This window comes from Mus caroli, chromosome 11, assembly GCF_900094665.2.
Source record: "Mus caroli chromosome 11, CAROLI_EIJ_v1.1, whole genome shotgun sequence".
In the NCBI taxonomy this organism is placed as follows: domain Eukaryota; kingdom Metazoa; phylum Chordata; class Mammalia; order Rodentia; family Muridae; genus Mus; species Mus caroli.
In genome coordinates this window covers 46,705,725-46,728,460 of record NC_034580.1, presented here as the reverse complement: position 1 = coordinate 46,728,460, position 22,736 = coordinate 46,705,725, and the positions used below count along the sequence as shown (strand labels likewise).

Here is a 22,736-nt window from a genome sequence, read left to right as displayed (position 1 = left end):
AAAAAAAAAAAAAATGTTACCCTTGCACACGTTGGCAGAGCGGATGAGGGAAGCCTCCAGTTTTGTTTTTGGTTTTTGTTTTGTTTGTTTATTTGTTTTTTTTACCATCAATTACCATGAAAATAAGCCATGTTGTTCTTTAAAGATATATTTAGAGGACAGAGCTGGTGCCCATCACCCAATAGAGACTTAAGAAGTACTCGCCGGTGTCACCCTCTGAGGTGTCTGTCCTACTAGGGCCGGGTCAGAATAGAATCCCCAAGGGCTTCATAGCCTACAGGTGGTCTTGTGAGCAGGTACTCTTGTCAGAATGTAACCACAGATGGTCTTGCCTCAAACTACAGAATATAGTCAAGTGTTTGATTCTGCAACCTGAAGGGACTGGCGGCCCTGTCCCACCAGCTCACCTGAATTGATCAGCTCGTGTTAATTCCCCCTCCTGGTGTTGACAGCCTCATCACTTTGGCTTGGGGCCAAGTAGACCAAGTAGATGACACTTGGGGCAAAGGTCACGGCTATCCCCTCCTTTGACATTGGCACCATTGCTTGCTAGCAGCCACATGTATGAAGAGCCTGCTTTGTGCCAGCCCTGTGCTAGGCTTGCAGGTTTAGGAAGGCTCAGTCCAACTTAGGTACTCTGGGACAGACCAGAGGTGGGAAGGCCTTTTTGTATCTGAGGCCCTCTGACAATCAGGATGGATGGATGGACAGATGGACGATGGGTAGATGGATAGATGGATGATGGACAGATGGATGATGGACAAATGGATCCCCTTCTGGGGCCTGTAGCATGGGTCAAGATCCTACTGGGTTTTGTGCCCTGACCTTGTCTCTCTGAAGCAGCCTGCTCCTCTGTGAAACGCCATGCTATTCATACCAGTGGTCACCTGACGGTGTAGGAGTCGGGGTTAAGTGAGAATTCTCAGGCCAAGTTGTCACTATGTGCAGCATGACAATTGATTGCAGTTCCCCCTACCCTGGTGGCTTGACTTCGTTAAGTCTGTGTATAGGGTTCTTTATCAGATGACGTGGAGAGGAACCATGCTGTCTGGCCTCCTGAGGTTCCAGCATCCTTCATCCGGTTCAGTTGTTTCATAGCTATCTCTCTCTCTTTTTTTTTTAATGTGTCCCAGGGTGGTTTTGAACTAGGTGTGTATCCAAGGATGACCGTCACATCCCGTTTATGTGGTGCTGGGATAGACCGCAGAGCTTTTTCCTGTGCTGGGCAATCATTCTACTAACAGAGTACATGCACAGGGTCCTCATGGCTGGGAGTGGCTGGCATGAGGTAGACATGCAGAGCCTTCCTGTACTGAGAGCAGACGTGCTGAGATGGGCAAATGTGTCCTTTCAGACTCTAAAACTCAGAGGGTCGTCACACCCATTTTCCAGCTTCCCACCAATCTGGGTGCCTCCCCACTGCACAGCCTCCTGGAAGCCTTTGTGGCAGCTACCATGAGGGATACTGAGCGCCTCTCACCATTATTCAGGGACCATTCTTGTAGGGTACACAATACTGTCCCCACTTTATAGATGAGGAAGTCAGGAAATTCAGGGGAATTTCCTATGGGGCCTAGTAGGCCGCTGGGCCAGGAAATGACAGACCACAGGAACAAACCCTGGGCTGTCCCTGTGAGGCCTAGGGTAAGAGTTTAGGCATCCCCTGACTACTCTTCCCCCAGACACCATGCCAGCCTGACTCCTCTGCCTCAAATGGCCTTTGGGCACTTGTGCTTACCTCATGGTCTAAAATCTGCCCCTGAGGATTTGCACTGTCCCTTTAGACTTGGTCCATGGCAAAAGAAACCTCTGGCGTCTGTCTACATCTCTGGGATAGCCTCTGCTCTCCCCTGTAGGTCTTGGAGGAGCTTTCCTTCCACACTGTCCAGCTCATTCTGTCTGCTGTGTCTGAGGAAGAGGCGTTGGCTTAGGGTCAGGTCAGTTCGCCACCTGGGAGAAGTGCTCTTTCTGGTGTGTGTCCCTCAGCTCTGGCTCCCCAAAGGGAGAGCCGGGCGGCACCAGTGAAGCAAGCAGGTGTGACTGGTATTTGGCAGTAGGTGGCTGTTCAGATAGGGATGCTCAAACGCTTGACTAAGTGTATGTTTATGGCACACAAAGCTGGATTGTGACAAAATTACAGGCTGTGCTTTTTAAGAGACGCTCATTTGAAGTGACAGTTTCTTGGGAAAGGCAGCATTTGGTTGTACTGAGGGCATTGGTGTTGGCTTCTGTTTGAGATAGTTTACTTGGTGTGGGAGGAGGGTCCTGCCATCATTGTTACCTATGACTCTTCTCATGTGGGTGGTGGCGCTAACCTTTAGCCTTTGACCCCTTCTCATTGTCCTCATGACTTCTAAGCTTACAGTCTTTTCTCTCTGCTTATACCCCTGGCTCCCTGAACCCAGCATACTTCCTGTCCCCTTTCTGACACTAGGGCATTTCCTGAAGCCAGGAGCTCTCCCTGAAGCTCAGCCCTTGCCTTTGTGCCATCTTGAACCCTCCCTTCCCTGCTCAGGCTGAGCTGAGTCACAGCCCTTGGCAAGCCCTGGCTCCGACCCCAGGAGGCCTCCTGGGCAAGTGTGGGGCTTCTCAGGCCTGGCAGGGCTGGCCAGATGGAGGCCAGGCTCCAGACAATAACCATGGCAACCAGTGGGTATGGGAAGGCCTGGCATTTTGAACTGGCCTCAGAATCTGACGGGTAGCACACAGATGTGTGGAGAACCCCACCCACCTGAGGCAAAGTGCCCCTTATTTTCCATTTCGGGGGGTAGAAAGGTGATTGACATCTAGCAATCTTCACACACACACACACAGAGTCCACCTACCTAGCACTTTGGCTAAGAGCTTTCTTTGTTAATCCCTGCCATCCTCTCACCAAATGCCTATGGTAGATTATGTTAAGATTATGTTAGTAGTATTCCTGGGGACTGGAGGGAACAGATATTCAAGGGTGGAGCTTTGGTGCCTGCAGCAGGTCCCTGGTCCCAAGGGAAAACTGATCTGGCATGGGATCTGAGACAGTGTTGGAGCTTGGAAGTCTGGAGATGCAAGCTGAAGCAGTAAGAAACACGATGCCTGTGTGGTTCATGGGGAGGCTCAAGGTGTGTAGTCAGCATGTCCCAGTGGCCATACACCTCTAATCCAGAAAGCCCGCTCCTGGGTTCTATAGTAGAGTCCCATGAAGCTGAAACACCTGGGGAAAGCAACCAGACTTCAACTCAAGACCATGAGACCTGTAGGCTGTTGGTGAGGAAGGGTCAGGGATTATGAAGCCATGCAATCAATCTTTGGTCCTAGCCTGGAGGGGTATTGCCAAAGGGTCTAGAATCCAGCTGGCTCTGTCTCACTTGTCCCCGAGTAGCTGGCACAGAGCATTGACCAGAATGGCACTTGGGACACCTCCTGCAGACCAGGCAGGGCTGGTCCAGGTTGGGAATAATCCCCAGCTGGGCAAAGCAGATGCTACTGTGGTGAGCCAGGGTTCCATGTCATTCCCACAAGGTCCTCACTCTGCCTTACAGCCCTTAGGACCTACTGTTCCTGAAGATCCAATGTTAATAGAATCTGTAAGGCAGACTGGCAACAAGGAACGAAATGGGAATGGAGGTGGATATGAGGGGATGGGCGTGGTCAGGCATCAGCATCTCACACCCATCTTACCCTTGGGCCACCAGTTCCTCAGCCGGGCAGCCTGAGGAGGACAAGCTAAGGCCTCTCTCTTTACCACTACCATTCTCTGTTTCCCAGGCTCCTCCCACCACTGAAAGGCCCCCACACGCAGATGTCCCCCGATAGCCCCACACTTGGTGAGGGTGCCCATCCTGACTGGCCAGGAGGCAGCCGCTACGACCTGGATGAGATCGATGCATACTGGTTGGAACTTCTCAACTCGGAGCTCAAGGAGATGGGTAGGTGACGCTCTTCACCGGGTACCTGGTTGCAGATGTCAGAGAGGATCTTCCTCCAGGCCCTTCCAGTATCTATACCCCCGGTGGCTGTGACTGGGGCACATCCCAACAGCCTTACCGACAGGTGTGGGATTCCTTGCCTCTGCCTCCCAAGTATCTACAGCTGTCAGGTGGAGGTGAAAAATACCGTGTGATTCACGGGACTCGATGTCATGTGAATAATGTGTAAGCATCGGGCTAATGGGCATGGATCTCTCAGATGAAGCCTGTTGATATGTCCTAGAAAACACCAGCTTAGCCATTATCTGTGTGCGCACACAGATGATGCCCACATAGTGCATGCAAGCAGGAGATTCCTCATGGGTCCAGCTGCATTCCAGACACACCCTACATCGTATACAGATGTGTGTGAGTGGTAATGGCAGACTCTAGACAGTGAGGTGGCCCTGATGGGCAGGAACCTGTGGGATTGGGTGGGTCTGTTGTCCCTGATGGAGCTGAAGCCCAGATCACCACTGTAAATGGATGGATGGAGCCTTCCCCTTGACACCACTGATAACGTTTGCCCTGTGGGCTGCAAAGCTTCCTGAGCTGCTGACAGTGTTCCCTGCCATCCTGCCCACAGAGAAGCCCGAGCTGGATGAGCTAACGTTAGAGCGTGTTCTAGAGGAGCTAGAGACACTGTGCCACCAGAATATGGCACAGGCTATTGAGACACAGGAGGGGCTGGGCATCGAGTATGACGAGGACGTTGTCTGCGATGTGTGCCGTTCCCCTGAAGGCGAGGATGGCAACGAGATGGTCTTCTGTGACAAATGCAATGTCTGTGTGCACCAGGTGGGTGAACTCTGTCATTCTCTCCCATACTGAACCCTGCTGAGGCTGGTTGTCCTGGATACAGGAACATGGGCACAATGGACCAGTATCCCTAAGGAGGGCTAGAGGCAGGCCTGGCAGTACCTGGGACATCCATGGCCTGCTTGGCTCAGTCCTGCTAGCCATATCGAAGCAAGTGTCCTTCGGGTAGTCTGTCTTCTCTGTCTCTCTCAGGTCCTTCCCTCAGAGAACCACCCCCAGCTCCTCACATCCTGACCTTACAAAGGCACAGCAGCATCAGGTAGTGATGGAGACCCAAGCTGCCCAGTTTGAAAATGTGGTTCTGCTTTTTACAACGTATGAGGCTTAGGGCAAAGTTCTTAACTTCTCTGTGGGCCCCGTTTTGTTAACTATGAATAAATGTGAGCAGTCAGAGCAGAGATGACTAAGTGGGTGGGTGCTTGCCCAATATTCAAGAGACCTTGGGTTCAAACCCCAGCACTACCCCCAGTACCCAAAAGAAAGTGAATTGTTTATGATGGTTTTTGCGTAGTGAAAAATAGTAGAAAAATAGCCTGTGAGATGTCAGCGGGTAAAGGCACTTGTTTTTTTAAAAAGGCATAGTCACGTGAATTCAGGACCCATATAAAGATGGAAGGAGAGAACCAACTCACAGAGTGGTCCTCAAGTCTACACCTGCATGCCCTGCCATGCTCTATCCCAGTAAGCTTAGGATATACATACAGCACGTCTATGATAAAGTATTTCTTACTGTTGATACTGTGATAGAGCTAGCCAGACTCCCTTTTCTTTTTTGAGATTATTTTTATTTTTTGTAAGGGCTGTGTGCGTGTATGAGTGGATTTGTGCAGAGGCCAGAGGCAGTCCATCCCTCTGGAGCTTGACGTTAAAGGTGATTGTGAGCCGATGAGGGTGCTGGGGACTGAACTCGGCTCCTCTGAGCTCAGCAAGTGCTTTTACCTGTTGAGCCATCTCTCCAGCCCACAGTTACCTTTTCTTTATTTTTAAAAAAATTATCTTATTAACTTACGTGTATGGGTGTTTTGCCTCATGTATGTACATGTGTGTGTCTGATTCCCAGAGAGGAGAGAAGAGGACATTGGATCACCTGGTATTAGAATTATATAGTGGTTGTGAGCCACCACATGGGTGCTAGGAACTGAATTTGGGTATTCTGCAAGAGCGGCAAAATGCTCTTAACTGCTGAGCCATCTCTCTAGCCCGTAGATCCCCTTTCTAGATCTTGGGGCCTGAGGCTCTAGGTCTTCTGTATCTCTAGGCCTTGTTTCCAGAAGTCCTGACTTGGACTGGGGGCTCCCTTTGGCCTCCAACTTTGAGGCACATGTGTGCACTGTCATTGAGCTAGAAAGATCCTGGGAAGCAGGGGCTTGCAGCTCCTGGGTCCCTGTGTCTCTCCTACACCCCTGGGATGGTGAGATGGGACATCACTGTTCGCACAAAGGATCCTGTATAAAAAGATAAACGTCTGGACTTTTGACATGGGAGCTTTAGAACCAAGTTTGCATACAATTTAAGAAGCAGTTGAGGCTTTTCCTAAAGTCTATGCTGGTTAGAAACGTTTGGCTAACTCAGGTCTTCCAGCCAAGAGCAGCCCCGACTTTCCCCAAAGGATAGGATTGTACACCCTCAGGGAATCTCTGTGCCACCCAGCATATAGCCTGGGGACAAAGATGGCCACCATTGGCAAGTCACTGAGCAGACACATCCAATTTGTCAGTGCCCCTGACCTATAACCACCCACTCTGTTCCCAGGCATGCTACGGGATCCTCAAGGTGCCTACGGGCAGCTGGCTGTGCCGGACCTGTGCCCTGGGAGTCCAGCCTAAGTGCCTGCTCTGCCCCAAGCGAGGAGGAGCCCTGAAGCCCACTAGAAGTGGGACCAAGTGGGTACACGTCAGCTGTGCCCTGTGGATTCCTGAGGTGTGTAGATTTCAGGGAGTAAAACATGGGGGAGGGAGTGTGTCGAGAGCTCGGGTTGGGCCTGGCAGGATTTACGTGACAGAATAGAGGAAAAGAAGGAGCTCTTGGGTTCCCATGAAGACTTAGAAAGACAGTGTCTTAGAGTTTTACTGCTGTCAACAGACACCATGACCAAGGCAACTCTTACAAGGACAACATTTCATTGAGGCTGACTTATAGGTTCAGAGGTTCAGTTCATTATCATCAAGACAGGAACATGGTAGCATCCAGGCAGGCATGGCACCGGAGGAGCTGAGAGTTCTACGTCTTCATCTGAAGGCTGCTAGCAGAATACTCCCTTCCAGGCAGCTAGGACTAGGGTCTCCGAGACCACACCTACTCCCACAGGGCCACACTTTCTAATAGTACCACTCTCTGGGCTAAGCATATATAAACCATCACAAACAGGTCTAGGAACAACTGGGAACGTTGTCTGTGGACCTGGTCATAGGTCTGGTTCCCAACTCTGAGGCACTGGGAAATTCAGGAGGGACAATTTGAGGTCTAGACCTTAGTCAAGCAAAGGGGTTGGGGTGGAGGCTCAGATTATGGACTCCATCAAACAAAGTTTTGGTTAAAATCAGAATGAAACCAGCCTTGGTGACGTATGCCTGTAAATCCAGCACTTGAAAGATGGGAGTAGAAGATCAGGAGTTCAAGGCCATCGTCAGCTTGAATTTGATGCTAGCCTGGGCTATATAACTCTGTCACTAAACCAAGCAAAAGGGCAGATGATCCCCTAGTTTAGAAGGTAACAGTAGTACGTTGGATAATGGGCCTGCTCCTGTGGCTGCAGAGGTGGCCTGTGGCTGGGGTCACATGGAAGGGCCATGGACAGCAGGCTGGGTCCACAGTAGCCATCTTCACTGAGGCTATGGTCAGCTCTTCTATGTCGAGGTGCCTGCCCAGTGCTGTCCGTGCCTGGAAGCAACCCAGGAGACCCTGCCAGCATGTGACTCTTCCCTTCCTAGTTCTCTGTCCTCCTGGGGCCCACCTTGCCATTTCTGGAGTAGTGGTTATTTGTGTCAGATTTTCATCTTGAAGGCCCTTTCTCCTGGTTACTGCAGGGAGACCGACCTATTGAGGACTGTACGCTTGGGGGCCAGCAAGGCGGCTCAGTAGGTTAAAGGTGCTTGCTGCTAAGCTTGACAATCTGAGTTCGATCCCCCGGACCTACATAGTGGAAAGGGAGGACTTACCCCTGCAAGTTGTCCTCTAACCTCCACACCTGCGCTGTGGCATATAAGAACTCACACGTGTACACATGCACCCCCGTGCCTCAAAGTCTACAGTTCCAGGTGCATGCTTCTCTTAGCCAGCTACATTCTTCTATATGCGCACTCTGGGGCAGGTTCCAAGTGAGCAGGTACTTGATTAGGCCAGGATCGGGGACTCAGACCTTCAGCTCTGCATGTGTGGAGACGAGGAGGACTTGACCTGTGAGTTGAATCCACAGCTCTGTCTGCTCACTATCTGGCTATGACTGACAGGATCCCACCTGGGGACTGAGGCAGCTCTCTGTATTCTCTCTCCCCAGGTCAGCATTGGCTGTCCAGAGAAGATGGAGCCCATTACCAAGATCTCGCATATTCCGGCCAGCCGCTGGGCCCTGTCCTGCAGCCTCTGCAAGGAGTGCACAGGTACCTGCATCCAGGTATGTGGCCTGCTTCCTTCTTCTGTTATCAGACAGATGCACTAAGGTACCTAAAATACCAGTAGTTACCACCATATAGCCCCTGTGGCTGCATCACTGATGGGCCTGAGAGGCTTATTAGGACAAAGTTCGTGTGGGAGCTTCACCCACTAGGAAGGTACATTCATTCATATGTCCCCAGGCTTCCAAGGAATGGGGACAGACCCCACCCATGGAATACTAAGAACTTGGCTTTCCCCGTGAGAGCAAGTGTCTCTGGGCTTAATGATTCATTGGCTTTTAGACTGTAACCCTGACATGCGAGAGGAATGAAATCTGAACTCCTCTCCAGCTCAGCAAATGGGCCTTACTGACCAATACAGGGGCTTACTGGTCTACCTGGGATGGCGGCTCCCATCTTGATGATCGCCGGGATCACCCGAGGCATTCAAACCACATGAAGCTTTTAGCGCCCATGGCTCTGATTGAGATGTGAAGAGAGCTGTGTGCTTGCTTTTCTCACACAGCAGGGTTTGCCAGTGCTTCTGGTCTCAGCTGTGGGGTGGAAGCCCTCCTTTGTCCCTCCCATCTCCCCAAGAACACAGTCGGCCTTCCTAGTATGCCTCCACCCCATTTATCTGACCTCCAGAAGGGCTCTGGATGCTGTGGCAATGGAACCTGATGTTGGGGACACTGTTGATGAACTGTTTCCAGCGGTCCAGTCCACATCTAGGGCTGGGAGGAATGATGGGTCTAGCCTTTAGCTGCTTGGATAAGAGAAGGCAGGATCCAGCTGCTCTCAGAGAATAGCACCAGGCAGACTCCTGGCTTGGATAACAATACAGCAGAGGAGACTACGACCCTCCTCAGGCTCCCACACACAACCCCCCTCTAATCCCAAAGTCATTTGTCCACGGACAACATGCATCTTGTCCCCACGAGGGGCTCATTGTCATCTTGTGATTCTTGGCTTCTTCAGTATGTCTGGGATTTGCTCTGTCACCTTTCCCAGGTGTCCCATGGCTCCTTTAACACTGTGTGATGTGGGAGCCTGTGCCATTTTATGTAGTGTCTCCCCAGCATTGTGTGTGCTCCTCGGTGCCTTAGATGGCCCCTAAGTTGTCCCCTGGCTCTTCTTTAATGCTTGACGTTGCCCTTCCTCTCTCTCCAGTGTTCCATGCCTTCCTGCATCACAGCATTCCACGTTACATGCGCCTTTGACCGAGGCCTGGAAATGCGGACTATATTAGCCGACAATGACGAGGTCAAGTTCAAGTCACTTTGCCAGGAGCACAGTGACGGGGGCCCTCGGAGTGAGCCTACTTCTGAGCCTGTGGAGCCCAGCCAGGCGGTTGAGGATCTGGAAAAGGTGACCTTACGCAAGCAGCGGCTGCAGCAGCTGGAAGAAAACTTCTATGAGCTGGTGGAGCCAGCTGAGGTGGCTGAACGGCTAGACCTGGCTGAGGCACTGGTGGACTTCATCTACCAGTACTGGAAGCTGAAGCGGAGAGCTAATGCCAACCAGCCGCTGTTGACGCCCAAGACTGACGAGGTGGACAACCTGGCCCAACAGGAACAGGATGTCCTCTATCGACGCCTGAAGCTTTTCACCCACCTACGGCAGGACCTGGAGAGGGTAAGTAGCCCTGGTGGGTCAGGGGCCTTACCTCTTTTTTTTTTTTTTTAAGATTTATTTATTTATTTATTTATTGTATGTAAGTACACTGTAGCTGTCTTCAGATACTCCAGAAGAGGGAGTCAGATCTCGTTACGGATGGTTGTGAGCCACCTTGTGGTTGCTGGGATTTGAACTCTGGACCTTCGGAAGAGCAGTCGGGTGCTCTTACCCACTGAGCCATCTCACCAGCCCGGGGGCCTTACCTCTTACTCCATGTGCCCTGCCCGGGGGCAGCCAGGGTAGCAAGCTGCCTGCGTAGGCTCCAAAGATTCAGGGGGCTGCCACAGACCCCTCCAAGGACAGGTGACACCCATCTGAGCATCTAGAAAGAGGTGGGAGAGCCTACGTGGAACTCTGTGAAGTCTCTTGGGAGCTTTAGACAGAGGAAACCCTGGTGGGCAGGGGTGGGGGGTGGGGGTTTGGGGGGGAGGGTTGTACAGTTACCAGGCATGCTTGTGCTGGCCAGAACTGGGAGGGCAGGGGTGGGTAGTGGGTGAGACTCCCATGGCCTGCCAGGCAGAGAATAGGGATTGGGACAGATGTCACACACTTGGCATTGCCCCACAGAGGCATTCCAGGCCTGGCCTGGGTGACTGAGCCACACACACACACTTCCATCTTTACTCTAGGAGGCAGGACAGAATTGTGGCTTGTTCCTGGTGGTATATTTGGGGCTGAGGGAGATGGACATGTGTGTGTTGGGGGAAGGAGGGGGTTTTTAGAAGACTGAAGAAGAAAGCTATCAAAGATAGCAAGAAGACCCAGCTCCAGGGGTCCAGCCTCGGTCCCTCTGGGGGCTACATGTTGGTGACTTTGACTAACAATGCAAAGGACCAAGTGCTCTATGGGGATGGGATGGGGGTTCTCTGCAAGGCTCCATAGTGGCAGTGGCCTGGCCAGCAGGCCCAGTCTCTAACCATGGCCCAGGGCCAATAGCTACCTTTGCCTGGGCACCAGGCCAGCTTGGTCCTGCTCCTGCAGTGAAGGGACAGGGCAGGACTGGAGTTAGAGACCTTGGGTGGTCTGGCCCTGTACTGATTCTCTGGGCCCTTTCCCCTAACGGGTGACTTTCTGTTTCCTTTTCCTTGAACTGGAAGTAAGGATCCATCTGACCTTGGGGTCAGCGTTAGTGGGTCACACAAGGACAGTGGCCTCCATCTCTTGGAGTCACACAAGGATAGTGGCTTCCACTGTTAGTTGTGTTGTTTGAGGCTACCTTCTCACCTGGTAGCCCAGGCTGGCCTCACCCATTCCTCCCAAGTACTGGGATGATAAGGATATGAGCCCCCCCCCCCGCACCCCCTCTTCCTTACTGCAGGTTGGTGTTTTTATTACTATTGGCCCCATAAGCAGTTCAGCTCGTAGAAGAGAAGTGAAGCCCTATATTCTGAGAGAGGGCCCCACAGAGCTGCAAGGCCTGGTGCTCCAGCACGGGCATCTTCTCTGATGGGTCAGGAGCAGGATTGCCACCAGCAGAAAATCGATTTTACGGCCAACCCAAAAGATACACTCAACTACAAATTTCAGCCGCAGGCCTGGACCTTGACAGGCAGCGTGGATGGGCACGGCCACCACAGCGTCCAGAGTTATTTACGGCTGACAGAAAGATTGCAGTAGTGGACATCAGCCTGCAGATGCCAGCTCATGTCCCCTAGCAACCGCTGACTATTAGGCCCTGCAGGACATGGTTGTGGTTCTTGCTGGAAGAGTTTATTTCAGCGACTGAATGGACCTTGTGTGAGACCCAAGAGGGTGGCCAGAGCTCTCGGTCATCGGAGATGAGTATGTGGTAGCCTCGCCCCTGCGGCCCTCCAAGGATGGAGAGGAACCATGGGAAACAGGCCCTTTCCTTTTCTGATCTCGCTGTTTGCCTTGGGGTCCCTGGCCAAAATCCTTAACAGCACTTGGCTGGTGACACAGTCACTCTGTCCACCGAGTCAGTCAGCACTCCCGTTCTCCAGGCCTTTGTCTTCATTCAGTCGTAATCAAGCATGGGCCCATCCCAACCCGAGATGACTTCATCTTAGCTAATTTTATCTTCTGAGACCTTATGTCCCACTCTGAGGTTCCCAGCAGGAAATCTTGAGGAATTCCACCCATGTAGAGGCCATAGAGGCCCTGGAAGGTGTAAGTTTGCCAGGAAGTGGTCTGATTTGCATTTCAAGAGAATTGCTGAGGGATTGTTTTACTGTCCCTGTGAAAGGATGGGGGATGGGGAGGGGTGGAACCAGGCTGTGAAGAGAGCTGGTGTAAATGTACTGATAGGTCAGTTGTGGGTGTGGGCCAAGAGAGCAGGCCATGGGGATGAGTCCACTTTTCAGCCATCAGTCTTCTACAACTCCCCTTTTCCCGGAGGGTGCCCCCCCCAGGGCCTGCTCATCCCCCCACCCCCCCCTGCTGGTTTTGAACCTCCTTTTTTTTTTCCAGTGCACTGTCACCACCTCCTGCTGGGCTTAGGCGTCCTGGTCTAGGCCACCTGCTCCAGGGAGTTCTTCCTGCCTTGCTGGGTGGCAGGCAATAGGAAAAAAGAGATGCTGGCCCCTCTACAAATTTATTCCAGAATGTAGGAAGGCACAGAGCCAGGCTAAAGTGCAGGAGGAGAGGGGTATGAAGAAGAGGTTGGTTGGAAAATGGGTCATAGTAAGAGGTGCACAGGCTGCTACCAGTGGTTCAAACCCAGGGCTGTCCCTTGAGGAAGAGGCTGGACATGGGAACTGATAAAGCTGGGGTCAGTAACGAGTGAACCATGACGGCCTGGTGTTGACAGTGCAGGTGAGGAGTACACACACGGAATGTCACAGCAGAGTACATATCACACGGGATGTCATGGCAGAGTCCATATTGAATCGCTCCTGCGATGCTGTCCGCCGCACTGGACCTCCTTCTCAAGTAGTCTCAGAAAGGAAAGGAAGGTCACACCTGATAAAGATCTGCTCATACTACCTTGAGCTAGGAAGAACGGAGTCACAGGAAGGAGAGGTGGAGAGGTTCTTTTTTTTTTTTTTTTTTTTTTTTTTTTTTGGTTTTTCGAGACAGGGTTTCTCTAAACTCAGAAATCTGCCTGCCTCTGCCTGCCGAGTGCTGGGATTAAAGGCGTGTGCCACCACACCCGGCTGGAAGGAGAGGTTCTTAATTAAAGGTAACCCAGGCAGCTGAAGACCACCTGGCAACTGTGTAAAGGATGGCCTGAGTGGGAACAGGACCCAGGCTGAGCAGCTATGGTCAGTAACTGTCCCTGTTTCTGGAAAACTCCACGTGAGCCCAAAGGTGTGATACCAGACCAAGGGAGAGTCTCCAGGGCTGTAGCCTGGAAGTATGTGAGAGAGCAGTCCTTAGGGGATGGAGGAACCCTGAACAGGCAGTGACAGGTCCGCTTCATATCCTGCCAGCCAACCTGAAGAATGTGTGCCGGTCCTCTGGGCTAAGCCAGATGACTTCAAAGCCTACTGTGGAGACTCTAACCAGCTGGCCCAAGGGAGTCAGGGGCTGCTGTCCTTTATAAAGTCAGGCGTCATGTTGCTGCGGACATGGGAGCATCGGCCCAGGGGGCAAGGCCCTGGCTCAGGTCCTGGGATAGCCGGTAGACTTGGGAAAGCTATTTTGCCAGATTGTGTTCATTTGAAAGTACAGTGATACTTGTGCCTTGGGACATGCCTGGGTTTTGCCATGATGGTTGTATCTGCAGAGTCGCTTTGCTGGGAAAGGCGGGTGTTAGGCAGGAAGACAGGGTTGCCAGTTGGAGACCAGATACTCCCTGCATGCTCAGGGTTTCGGAGTGAATTCTCAATTGTCTTAGGCAGAGGGGAGGCAGCAGCAGTGGCTGGTGTTCAAAACACTGCTTTTTTCCCAGCGGCGAGGCCCCTTGAGATGGCCAGCAGTAGGTGAGGTGAGAAATCTCTCCTGTGTCTCTTCAGGTAAGGAACCTGTGCTACATGGTGACAAGACGGGAGAGAACGAAGCACACCATCTGTAAGCTTCAGGAGCAGATATTCCATCTACAGATGAAACTTATTGAGCAAGATCTTTGCAGAGGTAGGCACGGCGCCCCCTGCTGGGAAGATGTGTCTATGGGGCCTGGAAGGGCATGGGACCAGAACCTTTCAGTCAAGTTCCTTCTCACCGACAACAGATCCATATGGGAACCAGTGAAGGCCATGGTTGTGCTGATAGGCGAGGAAACAGAGTTTGGACTGTGGCTTTCAAGCCTCTACCCTCAGGGGCATCACTGGTGCCCTGGGATAGCCCAGTTCCATCAACAGTGGCTTAGCTTGCACAAGGACAGGTGCAGACCACAGTCTTCCTGACTCTGCTGGGCTCAAGACAGGTCAGAGCTGGCCAGCTCCCCTGAACCCTGGTCCGTCTTCAGGAAGGCAGCTGTGTGGAGATGAGGCTATGTCGCCCTCTCTGTGGTGTCATGTGATGAAACTCAGGCTCTGATCAGATGTGTCTTCTATCCTTTAGGTATAACATGCATTTAGCAGATTGAGAAACCAGGAGCAAAGGTGTTGACATTGGCTTAATTCGATAGTTATGGCATCTGGACATGTTAAGGGAAGATAAGCTTAACACGCACATTATTTACGCTCAGACATTGAACATACACAGCAGAAGACAGCTAGGTAGAGAGAGCTTTGGGGATATGCCGGCCGCTACCGACTCAGCTCGTGGGTCATTCTGGGACGTGAGAGGAGCAGGGAGTGCATCTTCAGAGGGAATGGTTGCCCCCTTTGCTGCCCGTAGCTGTTGCTCCATTTACCCTTTGGGGTCACCAGCATTCATCAAAGCCAAGTGTGGCGGTACATACCTGTAGAGGAGGGGGTCTGGAGGCTCAGGGATTCAGTACTGGCTGCTCCTCCAGTGGCTATGGCTTTAATTGCTGGCACCCATGTGGTAGCTCACAACTGTCTATACCTCCGGTTCCAGGGCATCCAGCGCCCTCTTGTGGCCGCTGAGGGACTGGGAATGTAGCTGACTTTATAGGGCGAGAAGCCTCCCTGGGTTTGATCCCCAGCATTGGCTAAAACCAGATGTGCAAGCACACATCTAATTCTAACCCTTGGGAGGTAGAGGCAGGAGGATCAAGAGTTCCAGGTTATGCACCGCTACTTAGAAAGTTCGAGACCATCTGGACTATGTAAGAACCTCTTTCTTACCTATAGTTAGTTTACATGGGTGTTGTCTGCATATTTGTACATGCGCTACATGTGTCCCTGATGTCTGCCTATGAAGGTCAGATCCCCTGGGACTGTAGTTACAGATGGTCACGTGCCACCATGCAGGTACTGGGAGTCAAACCCAGCGTAATCAAAGGGGACAAAAAGAGAAAAGAAAATGACTGTTGCTAATGACAGAAGTCAGCATAGGTCACGACCCCGTGGAACTGACAGTCATGAAGCCTACCCAAGTCCAGAAGAGAGGAAAGTGGGGTCCCAGGCTGTGCAGTCAGTCATGGCACAGGGTGTGGAGGCAATGAGGGGAACTCTACTGTACTTAGAGACCACACACAAGTGCCAGTGTTCAAGGAGGCTGAGGGCAGCACGGCAGGAATAGCACCTTCTGTCATGGTCTCCTACACACCAGAGGGTTTGCACCCCAACCTAGAGTCTGAGGACCCTGCAAGCTCCTTCTTGTGCGTAGGAACCATTGTTAAGAGCATTGCATCGTCAGTGCCTAAAGCTGATGCACATGGAGGAGAGAGGGTGCTTAAGGAGGCTGTAGGGTAACCAAGGTGAGACAGACATGTAAGGCTATAACCAGGGTGAGACAAACATAGAAGGCTTTAACCAGGGTGACACATAGAAGGTCAAGGGGCCTTGTAATACCAGGTGTGGGGTCTGAGTTACAGGCCAGGAGTCTGAGGTCTAATTAGAGGCTCTGGGGACTGAGAAGAGCTCAGAACACAGAGCTCTGCCTTCTTTTGACATTGTTCCCAGAAGCCTTCCTGCCTCCCTGCCCCTGCTGAGCAGCCGGGGACTCATCTTCTGCAGACCAAAGGGCAGAGGACCAGATACAGAACCCGCACCTCCTGTCTTGTGCTTGGCTGTGGTGTCAGGCCCAGTCTAAGCCTCTTATGTCCACATCACGATTCTCTGCCCTGTGTCCAGCTCCTTACCCTGGCATTTGATCCATATAGCATCCAGTCACCTTTTCCACTCAGTAGAACTCTCCAGGGTCTGTGGGGTTTGTAGTCCAGTTCATAGTGCACTTTGAAGTCCAGGTCCCACAGGACTTATGCCTTCCTTTATCCTTCATAGAGCTGTGGGCAGTTCCCTTGTGTCCTACCCCCTGCTGCCCCGGTTTCTGCCACACTGACTCTGACCTTGGTACCACGGTTGGTAGACCCAGTACCCAGGGCACCCAGGGGCAGCCACTCAGGTTTAACTCTTTCTCCAACACAGAGCCTTCTGGGAGGAGGTCAAAGGGCAAGAAGAATGATTCGAAAAGGAAAGGCCGAGAGGGCCCCAAGGGCAGCAGCCCTGAGAAGAAAGAGAAAGTGAAGGCTGGGCCCGAGTCTGTGCTGGGGCAGCTGGGTAAGTGCAGGGCCCTTGTGGCCTGGCAGACGCTGACTTTACGCTTTTCAGCTTCACCCAGAAGAGGACCAAGCAGCATGAAGCAGAGACGGACTGCTTAGGCCCTTCCTCTTCCAGGGCGCACAGCGGCTCCGCCTCACGCACAAGAGATCCCAAGACACTCTGGCTAGATAGAGCTCTGCCAGCTCGGGAGCTGCCCTTGCCAGGGTGCTGGATGCCCCCACAGGTCCCTGGAAATCACCTCCATGCTGAGAGGGCAGGACTACATTGCTCTCAAGGTCTTGATTATCCCTGTTCCCCCCTTCCAGAGTCTCCACCGCTCTTTGTGCCTTGCCCCCTCAACCCAGCCACACAAACCTGCTGACCTTTCTTGAGCCACCCAGAGACCGAGAAAAGTGACATCAGGTTCCCTAGTCACTGCCACAATTTATCTCAGTAAAACCGGGCCCAAAACCGAAGGTCCCGGCCACCCTGTTTCAGGGACCTCTATCAGGTGTTTCCTGCAAGCTGCTGGAGGCACTGCCTGTAAAGATGCAGCGCCCCCTGCTGGCTGGTCTGCTCTTGCCACTGAAATAAATACTTACTGTTTGAACAAAGAATTAACTCACCACTTACTCCTTTCCACTCCACAATTTTAAAAAGCTGGTCCTGGGGTCAGTCAACCTGGTGAGCAGGGGCTGGCCTCTGCTCCTTGGTGGCACTGGTGGGATGTGTGGACAGAATAGGATGGCTTGCCTGGGTGGGTCGGTTGTCTTGAGCTCATACGCCTGTGGTATCTCACCTGCCTCCTGTCTCCCATTCATCAGGTCTGTCCACCTCGTTCCCCATCGACGGCACTTTCTTCAACAGCTGGTTGGCACAGTCTGTTCAGATCACAGCAGAGGACATGGCCATGAGCGAGTGGTCTTTGAACAGTGGGCACCGGGAGGATCCTGCTCCAGGTCTGCTGTCAGAGGAATTGCTACAAGATGAGGAGACGCTGCTCAGCTTCATGAGGGACCCCTCGCTACGACCTGGTGATCCTGCCAGGAAGGCCCGAGGCCGCACTCGCCTGCCTGCCAAGAAGAAACCATCCCCGCTGCAGGATGGGCCCAGTGCATGGACCACTCCAGAAAAGCAACCCAAGAAGGCCTGGGCCCAGGATGGCAAGGGGACGCAAGGACCACCCATGAGGAAGCCACCACGGAGGACGTCTTCTCATTTGCCGTCCAGCCCTGCAGCTGGGGACTGTCCAGTCCCAGCAGCACTGGAAAGCCCTCCACCACTGGCCTCCGAGATCCTAGACAAGACAGCCCCCATGGCTTCCGACTTGAATGTCCAAGTGCCTGGCCCTACAGTGAGCCCTAAACCCTTGGGCAGGCTCCGGCCACCCCGAGAGATGAAGGTCAGTCGGAAATCTCCGGGTGCTAGATCCGATGCTGGGACAGGACTGCCGTCTGCTGTGGCTGAGAGGCCAAAGGTCAGCCTGCATTTTGACACCGAGGCTGACGGCTACTTCTCTGATGAGGAGATGAGCGATTCTGAGGTAGAAGCAGAGGACAGTGGGGTACAACGAGCTTCCAGGGAGGCAGGGGCAGAGGAGGTGGTTCGCATGGGGGTGCTGGCCTCCTAATTCACCCAGGCCCTGCCCTGGTCCCCCTACAAGGCCTCAGCCCAATCACAACTGCCATTTCCAACTGCTGAGTGTCTCAGACCCACCACTCTGTTGTGGTTTTATTTTTAATATAGAGAGAGTTCTGAATTCCACTCCGTTGTCTTTCCTCTGTGCTGGCGTAGGACATTAGGATTCCTCCCGTGGCCCTGGCCACGGGGACTATACCAGGTTCTATGTGCCACCCTGGTCCCAGCCCATGCCACATCGCCGGGCTTCTGGCTTGATGTAGACAAGGTGAGGGAGAGAGCTCAGGGCTCCTGCCCACTGCCATTGGGTGACACAGACTGTCGTTTGGGCATTATTTCATGGCAGATGGGCCATCCCAGGGTCTGCCCCGCCTTGTCACCCCCAGATTGCACTGGGGTCCATTTTGGGTGGGGAGGTGTCCTGCTGCACTCCATGATCCCTAAGGAAGTATCTAACAAGTGATACCCAGCCAGTCTAGTCACTGTCACAAGCACAACGAGTTTCTATGAGAAAGCACTGAGGGGGTGCAGGGGGCCCACTGGCTCCTGAGTAGCCCACACCATCTGAGGCCCGCCCGCCCGCCCACCCGCAACCCCCCTCCCTTGCTGCTCTGTCCCTGCCAGTGCCCAGCCCGAGCAGCTCTGAGAAAGGGTTCCCTGGATCCTTCCTGAGCTGTGTTCTTTACTCAGGGGACTCCCCAAACAGTCCTCCCCCTGTACAGGTGGAGGGCTCCAAGGGAGGGCCAGTGCCCGGCCCGGGACTTGGGGCTCAGATCAGCCCACTGCAGAGAATCACTCTGGGGCTCTAACTTCCTTCTTTCTTCCTTTGGGGCCAGTCTCGGCCACGGTCTTGCCGTCTCCATTATGGAGCTGGCCAGACCAGACCGTTTGCCTTTTGACGTTTCCTAGTCCTGCTAAGAGATGAGCTTCCTCTTTGGTTTCCTTGTGGAAACATCCTTCCAACAAGTGTAGTGGGATCCCGGGGCCCAGGGCAGGCCGATGCCGGCCTGCTGCGGCTGGCTGAATGTTGCTGGATATTCCTGGATTCCTCTGTCCCTTAGCGCCTTAACCCCTCCCCTTCCCTACTGTACCCCCCCCTTTCCTACTCCTCTACAAATCCTCCCTCCTCCAAGCCCCCAGGTAGGACTGAAGAGTTTTGATGGAGTGGCCCCAGGGTGATAGATAGCTCAGGGAACAAAGGAATTCCGTGAAAACATTTTTTTTTTCTTTTATGAATTACTCTTGGGTCACTTCCGCCACTGGTAAAGCCAGAACTTCTCCAACCAGAACCTTGCAAAAGTCCAGTGAACCAGTCGAATCATTCTGAGAATGCCAAAGAATCTTTTGACCATAATACACAGCACAGCCCGGACCTGACAACTGTCGACTTGAACTTCCTGTTCAAAGGAATTGGTTAGCAACAAAGTTCAGAGACTCGGTTATTGCACACACCTAACAGAGAAAGGGCCCAAGGCCTCGGAGAAGGCTGCGCTGCTGTTGCTGCTGCCGCCGCCTGCTGCTGCTGTTGGTTTACGGTCCCTGGGCTGAGCCACTGTGAGTGTGGTCCTAAACTTTGAGGACTCCCTCCCCCTTTTGAGGGGAGGGAGAACCCTGACTGTGAATCCAGCGTGGTTCCCCCATTGCCACCACTTAGATACACAAAGAGCAAAACACACGGGACCTTCACCCACCTCGACTCCAAAACTATCAAGGTACGACAGTGAGTTTGAGCAAAATCAGAAACAAAGATTAATGACTTCAGTTTGGGGATTGGACCAATCTGATCCAATCTTATCCAAATGGACTCCGAGGGCGTGGGGTGGGCTCCAAGGATCCTGGGCATCCGGATGGCATCGGCTACCACATAGACTTAGTCTGCCTGCCTGTCTCGGTAGTAGTGACAGCTCAGTCGGCGTCGGCATCCCCGCCCCGTCTCTTGTTTACTGCCTCTGAACAGACCTTCCTCTCCCCTGTGCTTTGAGTCACTTCGGGTCACAATCTCATCTGCTGAACTGCCTGGTGGTCTGACCTGTGGGACACGAAGGGCATGGGGGCTTAAAGAACAATCAAACGCTGCAGGGGGAGGGAGGGAAGCCCAGTTGTTGTCTGTCATAATGGCCGGCTGGTTAGCAGACCCCTTCAGAAGACCGAGCCCCATGCCAGTCTTCATCCAGCAGCTATCTCCACTCCTAAGATGTCCATCAGGCTGCAGGGGAGGATGCAGATGTCCCATAACCTCTCCCTAGCTCCTCCCAGGCCACACTGTCTGGGGTGTAGATGGCTTTGCCACACTATGACCAAGGCACCATTTCCAGGCCTGAGGCAATGCCCACTCTTGCCCTCACCCACAACCCCTCTCTAGGGAGGGCAAAAGGACTCTGTGACTCGTTCTGGCTAACGTACCCCTTCCACCTCATTTCCTCATCACAGGATACAGGCTAACGTACAAGGAAAGTATTTTTCTGTATCATAAGTGTATTTTGAAACAAGTAAAAGAAAGAATGCTCATTTACTTTATTAAATGGGCTCTGATTTTGTGAAAGGCGAGAGGGTGAGTAAGGGCCTCAGGTTTGTTGGAGAAGCCAACCACCCAGGTTCCCGGGCATAGGTGTTGGACTGTGTGCGTGCGTGCGTGCAGATGTATGTGCAATGCATGGATACCCTATGGAACTTGCTGGGGTTTCTAGAGACTCAACTGCCTGATTCTACAGGAATATGGCAGCAGGTTAGACTTTGGGTTTCCTCACCGTTGTCATGGAAGGTCACCCTGTGCCCATACCTGAAGCTCTGCATAACAGTCCGTGATCTCTGTAGTAAGACCCTTGAGGCCACTCTCCCGTGCCCTTGGCCCAGCTGGCCACATTGGCCGAAGAGCCAGAAGTGTTGGAGTCGGGGACCTTTGGTCGTTCTTTAAGCCGCTTCCTGCTGCCTTCTCCCAAGGATGCACGCTTGTGCTCCATCCAAATCATTTGGGGGTGGCGGTGGGGAGGGTGATATGAATGTCACAGGAGGAGACACCTTCTGTCTTTGTTTCAAAGAAAGTGATGTGCCATTTGTTAATATACAAGAGAAATATTGAAAAAAAATATATTGAAAAGAGCAATTTTAAATTATTTTTGGCTTATGTTGCAATATTTATTTTCTTGTATTAGAGAAGATTTCTTTGTAGAGAAAAATGTATTTTTCATTACCGCAAAGACCTATTTCTCCTTTTTGTACATTGTCCTTGTTCGCGATCCTTAACGAGCAATAGAATGTTCGGTCACCCCTGCGTGGCCAGTGCCCACTGTGCCCTGCATGATTGTGTTGCTGCTGCTGCTGCTGCATAGTTTCTGGCCCCGTCCTGTCCTGCTCACTCACTGGGGCATCCGGATTGCCGGCCCCCACCAGGGTCTGTGTCTAAGGAGCCCACAGCACTCCTCATGTGTTGGCAAACTCGGTTAATAAAGCAATGTTCTCTGTGCTGGCTGCCCTGATGTTCTGTTGTGTTAGGTGGGTAAGAGACCTAGAAATCCCATCGCATGCCTACGACAGTATCCTCAGCAAGCTTGCAAACCTTCAGCACACACCACTGGCTACACCTTAGAGGGAGGGAGTGTCATGATCTTCAGGGTTAGCTCCTGGCATTCAGGGTCAGAGAGGAGACAGTTGCCTGAAATCAAGCCTCCAGTAAAATACCATATCAAAGGTCGGGTGCAGAGAGAATGGCTCTGAGGGAGTGGCACCATTCCTTCCTGTAGTAGGTAGTACCTTGACCACATACTGCTAAGGTGCTCTACCCACCCAACCTCTCGCTGGAAACCCCAAGAGCCAATGGAAATAAGTGTGACCTAAGATCCCAGCAATTGGGAGGAGCAGAAGCCCAAGGTTATCCTCCCAATACATAGCAAGTTTGGGGGTGTTGGAGAGGTCATCTGAGGTCAGTCCCCCTAAAACTTTAAGAAGCTGAACTCAGTGTGCCCCTAATCCTCAGTGCAGTTGTGTACTGACTTGCACATGTGCACACTTGGACACACACACACACCTTGTGTAAATTAAAACCCCAAACTCACTATACACAGCTACCACGCTCCTTGGGATGACAAATACTATAGTGACAAAGTAAAGTGAGTTGTTTATTTCTAGAATGTTCCCTTTAATATCTCTGGATTGTGGTGAACCCCAGGTTGCAAACAGATAATGAAGCTGCACTGGGCCGGGCACCATAGCTCTGTGGGCAGAGTGCATGCACAAAGCCCTGGGTTCAGTTCCTAGCACTACCTTAACTCGTGGGATAGAGGGTATAGATATGTGACATCATGTAAGTGGATTCCCTCTGAGGCTGGGTTTCATGAATTGACGTGGAACTCTGTAGAGTTGAAGACGACTTTGAACCCAATCTCCTCTTTCTCCTCCCTCAGTGCTGGGATGACAGTGACTACCACACCTAGTCCATGCAGGACTGACTCAGTGCCATCACATGACCCTACGGGGAGGTGGTCGGCCAAGGGGTGAGAAAACTGGGGTCTCTGGGAACATGTCCTCAAAGGGAGTATTTAGACCTCAGCCCT

General features: G+C 52.4%; 1 protein-coding gene across 10 annotated transcripts in view; it reads left to right on the top strand.

The window, feature by feature from the left end:
- Positions 1–21,650, top strand: part of Jade2 (jade family PHD finger 2) — a 46,301-nt gene extending 24,651 nt beyond the window's left edge. For 8 of the 10 annotated variants that reach the window (XM_029483636.1, XM_029483639.1, XM_029483640.1 and 5 more), the window contains 8 exons: positions 3,748–3,908; positions 4,534–4,745; positions 6,519–6,686; positions 8,263–8,379; positions 9,530–9,994; positions 13,951–14,068; positions 16,435–16,566; positions 17,373–18,777. In XM_029483636.1, the coding sequence (XP_029339496.1) occupies positions 3,748–3,908; positions 4,534–4,745; positions 6,519–6,686; positions 8,263–8,379; positions 9,530–9,994; positions 13,951–14,068; positions 16,435–16,566; positions 17,373–18,178 (2,179 nt within the window). In that variant the 3' untranslated portion in view covers positions 18,179–18,777. Of the gene's footprint in view, positions 1–3,747; positions 3,909–4,533; positions 4,746–6,518; positions 6,687–8,262; positions 8,380–9,529; positions 9,995–13,950; positions 14,069–16,434; positions 16,567–17,372 lie in introns of all 10 variants that reach the window. The other 2 variants (XM_029483633.1, XM_021177531.2) reach the window with 1 other exon arrangement.
- The last annotated feature ends 1,086 nt before the right edge of the window (positions 21,651–22,736 follow it).